Below are 9596 nucleotides of genomic sequence, written 5' to 3' on the forward strand. Positions count from 1 at the left end.
TTAAACTTTTATGTAAAAATAAAGCTATGCACCAGCGGACATGAACAGTGTTCCAGTTGCCGAATCTTCTTCCAGGTTCCTTGGCACTGAGAGTTGCCAATTGCTTCCCAGTGTAAGATTTTACCTCTGAAATGGGACAATAAATGAGGAATTAGAAGACTGAAAATTGTGTATTTCATGTTAATGGGTTATGTTGTGTAACATGTCAGAAGAATAGATTTGCTTAATCATGTAGGACTCATCTAGCTCATGAAATGGTTCATGGAGCAGGCACTATATTCTAAACAATAGTATACAGGATGGTGGACTGAGTATGTGGTTGTCCAGGTATTGAGTTGTATGCATATTAATGAAATATGGACCAGGTAAAAATATGTTATGAATAATAAATGTCTACTTTCACATTTAGTTTTCTATAATACAGGTATATAGGTTTGAGGGGCCTACTGATCCACCACTGTTAAACCTGCAATCAGATTTGTGTTATGGTAGGAAATACCATTTTTATGTAAAAGTGCCTGTAACTGTAAAATGTCCTCTTGCACTACAGAAGTTGCATTATTCCTTTACAATTGTGAATAAAGCTTGCAAAGCATTGAACTCTTATACTGAAATTACTTCCCAATTCTGTGAGAACTGAAAGGGTAAACCTTCTGAGCTCTACATTTGGTATGAGCTGTTTCATTTTTTAGGTATAATAAATGCAACTTTTAAGGAGACCTTGAGAAGTTTTAACTTCTGTGCTGGGTTTTGCTCCAGAAGAGAGAGCAGAAGGAAAGGCTTTCTTTACCCGTCCGCATTATGGCCATCCCCAGCACAGCGACGCGTGTCGGTGTTCATAGCTGGAGGCTGGCAGGCGACGCACACGGTGTGTCCTTCACGTAGGTACTGCATCCAGCGAGCATATGGACGATTCTCCAAAGCACAGTGGTGTGAAAGAGACTCTGTTCTAAACTCCACACAGTACCTGCTCAGCAGAAAAAGTACTAAATTAGTTATGACAGATAAAGGACAAGCTTTATCTTTACTTTGAATGTACTTACTCACCAACTGGGTGGTATTTGTGAAGTGCAAGTTAAGCATTATCATTGCTAACGAGTATCTTTCTGACCTAACCTAATCAGTAGATTCTTAAAAACTTTCTGCAAACTATTTCTCATTCTATGCTCCAATCCAGTGCTTTTATGTATAATCCCACTTTCTGGTTGTGTTCTGTATTCTTAAATTGTGTTGAAAAGCAGATCTTGATAATTCTGCTGAAGGAGAAAATGGAAAAGAGACTAAGAATACCGATGGGATTTATTGTTCTGGGGAAAACAGCACAGGACAAAGCATTATGAGCTTACAGACCCAGTAATAGCCTAATTTAAACTTCATAGCCATCTCTACTGGTAACCAAACAAAATTTTTTATTGCTTGTGTCAATTAGTTTAAAGAAAAAAGGTCTCTTGAGACCAATCACATTCAGCCCACTTTGTGAGTTCAAAAGCCTAAGTCTAATTTCTTAGACTTACACTTAAGATACATTCAGCTTTGGTTTAGCATTATGTACTGTTGGCTTTCAAAAGCAGCTGTCATCACATTTGCCATGATCCCAGCGACTAATTCAGGACAATTAGCAAGCAATAAAAAACAATGTCTAGAACATGCAAATAAACTGCATGAAAGAAAACTAGTACAAGCTATAGCTTATTGTTTAATTGTTTCAAATTTCATTACATTTTTCCCTGTAGCCAGCTACTTTCTACTGAGCAAGATGACCCACATGCATATGATAAATAGATTACCCAGCTGCTTCTTTGTCTGAAGGCCAGAGAGAAGATACTGCTTGTTGTTTTCTTTCTTTACCGTATTCAGAGGTAGTTATGAAAGCAGGGACTGAGGAAGAAAACAGTTACGGTAAGGCAGCAAGACACGGCTGAGCAATATTTCAATTACTGTAACAGCGGATGAATGAATCAGGAGCTTGCGAATGGTGATGTGATGTTGGCTGACTTTACTGAAAAAGTGGTAAAATGTTGGCAACATCAGATGTCAACCCCATTCCCTACAGATAAGCTCTCCTTATTCAGAAGAAAAATATCTAGAAATGCATGCCATCTAGCCCAAGGAAGTAGGATGTGCTGGAATCTTGAAAGGAGTACTCTTTCCTATTTCATGATGAATTTGTGTTCTACCTTTGCACAGATATAATTTGATACTTACTGAGGGGCTTATGTCCAGAAACTGAAGGGAATGCATGCAGCTTAGTTTAGTTGTTTACTTAATAGAAATTAAGAAATGCCAGAGTGGGGGAAAAAAAATAAAATTAAGGGCAATATGACAGTAAAAAGCAACATTTTCAATTGTATTTTTAACTACCTATCTTCAGATAGATGCTGGTGTTTTTTTCTTGTTCATTGACATCAGTAAAATTTATGATGGCCTTGATGGACACAATGTGCAGACAAATCAAAGACAGAATACCATGTTCATGGCCGCATTCCTCTCCCTGGTAAGTCAGGTATTCCAGGCAGCCAGCCTTCTCCTCCAGAGCAGGACAAGGTTCCCCACCATTTTTAGGTTCCTGTTGTACATAGCGCCTACGTATTCTCAGACCGGGATGACACTGTTCTGCACAGCCACTCCAATGACTCCATTCCCCCACAACACACGGAAGAGCTGCAAAGGAGTATCGAAACATTACTAGTGGTCAAGGTTTCTGTTTTATCCTAACTGCTCTCAAAAACTTGAGATATTAAGACTGTGTTGGTTTTTTTTTTTTTCCCCTTTTCTACTTTTATTTATACAGTTTTAAATGCTCTTCCAGGAGTCTGCATCCTCAGCTTTAACATTCAAACCTGCCTGCATTGCATTGCTCCATATTTGATCCCTTGTGTATAAGCCAACAGCCCCTCACCAAAAGCTTTCACTACAGCAATGAGGTTCTTCTGCACCCTCTTCTGAAGCGTACAGCATTAGCCCCAAAGGAGACCGTTTACGGGTTATCTAGACCAGAGTGGTCTGACCTACCCTGGTAGTTCCTACACCACTAGATTTTGTTTAAAGGGTGGAACATTAAGAAGCAGAACTCAGGAAGCCTTTCAGCAATCTTGATTCCCCTCAGATTGATTTCTAACCCCTTTTTCCTCAACACCTAAGTAAGAAGCAGTGCCACAGCTTTGTTGCCCTGTTATACACAGAGTGTCGTACTCCATGGTCCTTGCTGCAAAGACAATTTTTGTGGAAAATTTTGCTTTTTTTTTTTTTTTTTTTTTAGTCTCAGAACAATGCAGACCCTGCTCATTCCCAACAATACAGCAGTCCACTTAACATTTGAATTTTAGTTCTTGTGGATAACAAACTTCCTCTGAACTTAACCAAAACATTATGGGGAAAGTGTTATTATTATGAAAGCAAACTTTGAATCGTAAGAAAATGCATTTCCCTCTAGTAGAACATCAATAGCACAGGTACCATATACTCATACCTTTGGTTTCTCCTAATCCAGCCTAATAGAGATATAAAGAACTTCTCTCTTTGCACATAACCTTTAACCCAGTTGATGGCCTTTGACACCTTTTTGATTAAATAATATCCAGGTTCTTTAAAAACAGACTAAATGATTGAGACTGAACCCTTATTTCACGTTTGTCACTTCTTTCTGTGAGAGCCGTACAGGGTAAACTTAGCACCTCTCATTTTCAGCATTGTCTTTAAACTCAAAAATTATCAGATCTGTTACCAGTAGCCATTTCCTTCCTTATTTTATTCTCTGCAATGCATCTAATAATGATGGCATTCTCTGTGTAGTTCTCATTTATATTAAGCACGATATATATCTTTCTGAGCTGGAGTTCTCCCTTCTCTTGCACTTCTCTTTTGTATTCTGGCAAAATAGAAAGAATTCTCTGAGAACAAGCAATCATTCCCCTGCATGAGTTGTCCTCAACCTGTAGCCTACGAGGACATTTAATCTGACCAGCAGTCCATTTCTAGTAATTTCTTTTCCTGAAGGCCACCTGGTAGGTGCTTCAGGTTGGACAATGGTACAAAATACCCATCATCATCAATGGTCACGCTATCTTAAATTGGTTCTGAATTGTTTTGGGTCATGCTTCTCTAGTTATCTAGTTAAATAAAACTTTTTCCTTTCTCATGTATGCTGTTTCTTATTAGCTTATAATGGAACATATCACATGCTTTTGATTTTTTTTCCTTGTTTTCTGATTACAATTTAAATCCCCAAGAAGCTTTACAGCTTAACCACTAGTTACATACTTATATTAGTGTTGCAGAAAAGTGATGGGACCAAACTAGTCTTACAGGAAAATATTTTATGCCCTTTGGGATTCTGCCAGTACAAGGCATTGGGAAGAAAGAGTAGAATGTGATAATCTCCTTGGGGTTTGCGACTTCTCTCATAAAACACAGAAATGGCCATGTTTGCTCTGTCACTACATCCCTAATTTTTTGGAGCACTACTGATATTATAAAGCAGATAAAACCTCTCAAAGAGGCTACTTGGCAAATGTCCTTATCACACCACTATAATTTCCCTCCTCTGTTCTCACTGTGCACTATTCTAACCAAACTTGTCCACTTTTAGTGCCCTGACAGCACCATGTGTATGAGTGGCTGAGGATGCTGCATCCGACGCCCTAAGGAACTTTACTGAAACAGAACCACTGAGCTGCTCTGGATATTGGGCCACCAGTTGTCCATTCTGCTCAACAACTAGCATTCTCTGGTGTTTTCTTCTACCTACTGATAAATCCCTTCCCAGACAGCCCCTGGGTATGATTTGTAGAACAGCACTACAAAATAATGGAAAAAAAGCTCCCTTTGCCACATGCAGGTACCTGACACTGCACCACCAGGCGCTGCCCTCGGACACATCTGGGTACCCAAAGGTACATGACACAGTCTCTGTGGCTGTGAAGATTTCAGGATGACATGTTGTAGCATAACCCTCAGACATTTGTTTCAACCATTGGGAACTAGAAAAGGAAACCAGTGACAGTAAAAATGTCTTAGACCCCACAGTGGGATTGCCAGAACAAGTGCTAAATGTGGTATGGACCTGACAAGTCTTCACCCATCTGCAGGGTCAGAAAACAGTCCTTAAGCCCACTTTTTTTAATAGCACAAGGATAGACTTCAGTGCCTGATCACACATCTACAAGTCATTACCAGAGTACCCAAAGGACAGTAAGTGTCTATCTCGCCTGTTTCCTTATCTGTTGACTCTCTTCCAAGCTGGTCTGCACACAAAAGAATTTCCACATAACTTTAATCCCATATTAGCACCTTGATATGCAGATAACATCTGCAGGTCTAACATCATATTTTCCACGCAGGAAAATCCCAAAGGGACCGAATAACTGCATAACAAATAAAGCAATGACTTCATATCTTACTGGAATTAAACCAAACTGGTCATCTGTGGCAATATACGGCAATTTTATGGTCATCAAGATTTAGAACAAGAGGGATGAATTGCCTTAGTCATGTGGAAAAATATGAGTATTGGGTTGCTAGAAAGGAATTCAGTAAGTGGGATAATAATGTCATTCTTGCAGTCAGTACCCAGCAAACTATTAAGGGACAGTACATCAGTGTTGTGTCTCATTGGAAAGACGTCAAATTCCTCAGCATGACAGAGAATGGGTCCCAGAGATGATATACAAGGAATGGTGTCACCTTTTGAAATACAAAAAGAAGTATCAGGGACCCACATCTACATCTTTATGGTCTCTATGTTGCTATTGGTTCAGCTTAGTTAACACAACAATGGTAGATGATGACTTGTTGAAACAACAAGATGGATGAAAGTCAAAGGAACCTGAATTATAGGATTTGTGCTCAGAAACCTACTAAAATGTGGAAGCTAATGGAATTTCAAAAATACACAGAAAAATTACATTGCTATCTTATGAATCACAGATTAAGTGGTCAGAACCTTTCTCTTGTCTTCCATTTACAGCATTGTGAATCATAGTTCTTTTTTTCTGAGTCAAATTCCATTTAATTTTGTCCCATGTCTGCAAAAAAAGGAGGATTACTGTATGTTCATGGCACAACACACATTGTAATGTTTAAGGATCTGTGGATTTTCTCAGAGTAACCACTTCAGTTCAAGTGACAAGCTTATTCGTTTCTCAGCTTTCTCCTCGTACAGTAGTTCCTATTTAAAATGCCCCCTATGTACAAAAACATTCTTTCATCATTGCTAGAACTATAAGGGAATTTATTGAAAAACTTGTGGACTTAGGTTCAGAAGTCCATGGACTTCTTCTGAGCTATCTATTTATAAAGTACCAGACCTACTGCAATTTTTAGGCATGACAGAATTTAACTGTGCCATTGGCAGCTCTGGGAAGCCCCTCCTTTCAGTGGTTTCTATTATTTTGGAGCATTGCTTTTTTATTATTCCTAACACATTTCTTGATTACCTATCCTTGAGGCACTTTACACTTTCCCTAAATACTTCATCCTGTTAAATATTTGCAAAAGGATGAAATGTCATTTCAGCAGGTGCTGAAATCAAGAGTGGTGAACAGGCTGACAAATGAGCTGTAGTACAAGAACCATTGATCACCTTTCTTCACATTTATGTTTTCAAGCTTTGAACTTTACATTCAAAACAGTGAACTATGCCAACAAACACTCTTGATGTCATTAAACACAGACAGAATTTAGAAAGACTCAATAGAGAGGCATCTACATCCAACAGGAACAAAAACAACTTAAAATTTCCAGCCATACTTGTGTAAGTTGATACCAACTCCCACTGGAACTATATGGAATTTCTGTTTATATAAAATACAACCTAATGACTGCTCGCCATGGAAATTATATATGATCATTTGCCTTTAAAAGAAGGACTTGTGAATTTTGTGAACTTGGAAGTTTTGTAATTTTTGGATATATGAGTTCTAGGACCACTTTCTCAGGCTGCCAAAATCCTGCCCTCCCATGCTACATCCACCCCTGCCAAATGTGCTGTTAGCTCTGCTTGTGTTAGCATTGGAGCTCACAAAACCGGGCAGCAAGGCAGTGCAGGGAATCAAACCAGTCAGAAATGGGCAACAGAGAAAACAGAAATAATTCCCTGTGGGTTTAGGTCCCTGAACTGGGCCAGCAGTGACTGTCAAATTCTGGCTCTGGTGCGGGAGAGGCAAAGAGATAAAGAGACTTCACAGAGACTCCATCTTCCCACTGCCCACATGGAGTACAAGAGAGAGCCAGCACAAACACATAATGCCTTTTGAGAAACCACCACTGAGCATGAGACAAAAAATACTATCTTGATAACAGTGGGGCATCATCAGATGCCAGAAGTCATGGTAAGGAAAGTGTTTAAACTAGAACTTTTCAAGCACAAGTTTGAGCTTCTTTATGAGGAGCACAGAAATTTTTATTGGTTTAGAGTTCCATCTTAATGCTAATACTGAGTATTTTTATCATCTCTCTCCTTTTATACTTGAATATTAAAAATCATATTATTTACTGAAAAGATGCAATATGCTCTGACTGTATGACAAGCAAGTATTTTCTCAGTTCTCTCCCTACTGATTTTCCTGAATTATAGAACAATGCATTTTAAAAAATGATAATTTTAAAAATGCTACCTTCTGTTAAACCCTGTGGTGCATTTTTTTTCCCCCCATGTTATTCTGATGAGATTACTTAGTGGTGAGAGAACTGACTGTTTTTCTTCCGGAGACCTGAGGTCAGAGTTCTGCTCTGCCGAGCTCTTCTGTAAAGCTTTATATCCCTCAGGATGTGTCTACAGCATCTGACAGTCGTACTCCCCCTTCCCAGTACAGGCAGACATAAGCCAACTTGGGTCCCAAAGATATGTGGCTATGTCAGCACGGCACTGAGCCTGCTAAATACACCCTAATTAGCAGAACTGTGCAGCAGAGGCTCATGACTTTTTGGTTGTAGGCTGGCATCTGTCCAGCCAGCTGGGAGGAGACATTAGGCTGAGTGAGTACTAGTGCTGCACCTGCAAAGCAAGGGCTATGTCCTACATCAAAGACAGAGGGAGGGAAGACAAATTGTAAACACCCCAAAGAGTAGAAATACAGAAGGAGGCAGTGTGAATATCTACAAGGTTGCTACTCAGTTTGGTAGAACTGGACCACTTTCCCTCCTGCCTTGGGGGCCAGGCCTTCCACCATGGTCTGGCAGAGGACCCTTTTACAGAATCTCAGAATGTTCTGATTTGGAAGGGATCAGAAGATCCACGAGGATCATCGAGTCCAACTCTTAAGTGAATGGCCCTTACAGAAATCAAATGCATGACCCTGCCATTATTAGCACCACATTCTAACCAAATGAGCTTGCACTCATTCTCTTATGCTTATTTTAAAGCCCTTCCCTCAACAGTAAATCCTTGCTGATTCATACCCGTAGCAACTGGGCCAAAACCTCACGATGGGGATTTCCACAATCATTTCATTGACATTTGTTGGGCAGGATGTGAGGAATCAGCTGAAAGACACAGATGGGTGCTAAATGAACCTCCCTGCTGTCTCTGTAATTGGACACACCCCTCGCAATCAACGCGTGTTTGGGACTAGCACGAGTGAAAAGTAACATAAAATTTTAAGAGGTAAAATAACTTCAGACTGTCAGTGTACTACAGCTGATCTGGAAACCTTGCAAATGTCTAGTGCGAGAAAATTCTCTGTCCCCCTTCCTGTGCCTGCCGCTACCCTGGCGCTGCCCCAGCCTAGTCCCTCTTCATGCCCTCGCCCCGGGGCTGGGGACGGCGGGGAGGGAGGAATCTGCCCGCCCCATGACCGCACGCCCCAGCTCCAAACCCCAGCGAAACCTCCATCCCGCGAAGCCCCGGCAGGCAGACGGCTCCCTGTACCTGGAGAAAGGGCCGGGGGTGCGGGGTCCCGCCCGGACCGAGCCCCACCCGCTCCCCTCTCGCCGGACCCCCCAGGGCCTTCTGCGGACGCACCTACCTGGACACGCCTGGCTGTGGTCGTGGCAGCAGTCCCCGGCTCGCCGGCAGCCCCCGTCGCAGTAGCAGGTCCCGTAGCCCCCTCCCTCCCTCCATCCCTCGCCGACGCAGGAGGCATCCCGGCCCTGGCAGCACTTTCCCGAGCAGCTGCCCCCGGCCCCGCTCCCGGCCCACAGCAGCCCCAGCCACAGCGCTCCCGACAGCGCCGCGCCGCCCATCACCGTGCTGCCCATCACCGTACAGCCCATCACCGCACAGCCCATCACCGCACAGCCCACCACCGAGCCGCCCCGACGTGAGGATCCCGCAACGCTGCGGCCGCCGCGGGCCCCCGGCGGAGCGGGGCGGGCTCGGCGGGCAGGCGGCGGGGGCGGGCGGGGGCGGCCGGCGCGGTCCTGCCCGGCCCTCCCTGTCCTGCCCGGCCGGGCAGCTGGGCCCGCTCACAGCCCCGAGGGGCGCCCGGGCAGCGGCAAAGCTTCGGGGTGCGGGGCGAGCCGGGGCAGGTACGGTGTTCTGCCAGGTGGTGGGTGTTTCCCACGGGGTCCCCATGGCAGAACCCACCTAGCGATGTCCCACACAACGATGTTCTTTCTGTAATGGGTTGTACTGGGACTTACACAGCCATGTCCTGCAC

General features: G+C 42.9%; 1 protein-coding gene across 1 annotated transcript; it reads right to left on the reverse strand.

The window, feature by feature from the left end:
* Nucleotides 1-5: 5 nt before the first annotated feature.
* SBSPON (somatomedin B and thrombospondin type 1 domain containing) lies at nucleotides 6-9252 on the reverse strand. The gene is made up of 5 exons (XM_027901925.1): nucleotides 8964-9252; nucleotides 2467-2661; nucleotides 1788-1878; nucleotides 791-967; nucleotides 6-126 (listed from the first exon to the last, which is right to left on the reverse strand). The coding sequence occupies exons 1-5, from the start codon at nucleotides 9223-9225 to the stop codon at nucleotides 9-11; spliced, it is 843 nt and encodes a 280-aa protein (XP_027757726.1). The 5' UTR covers nucleotides 9226-9252; the 3' UTR covers nucleotides 6-8.
* Between the last annotated feature and the right edge of the window lie 344 nt (nucleotides 9253-9596).

Source organism: Empidonax traillii, unplaced genomic scaffold (assembly GCF_003031625.1).
Source record: "Empidonax traillii isolate 1590-97213 ecotype Southwest subspecies unplaced genomic scaffold, ASM303162v1 scaffold823:size356304, whole genome shotgun sequence".
In the NCBI taxonomy this organism is placed as follows: Eukaryota; Metazoa; Chordata; class Aves; order Passeriformes; family Tyrannidae; genus Empidonax; species Empidonax traillii.

Bases quoted from the DNA above. Each gene is read 5' to 3' on its own strand.
- SBSPON (XM_027901925.1), bottom strand. From the start codon at position 9,225: ATGGGCTGTGCGGTGATGGGCTGTACGGTGATGGGCAGCACGGTGATG. The intron at 1,879-2,466 runs GTATTCTGTCTT...TTTCTTCCTCAG, and splicing joins GGAATGCGGCCATGAACATG to TCCCTGCTTTCATAACTACC. The intron at 127-790 runs GTAAAGAAAGCC...GTCCCATTTCAG, and splicing joins GATGGCCATAATGCGGACGG to AGGTAAAATCTTACACTGGG.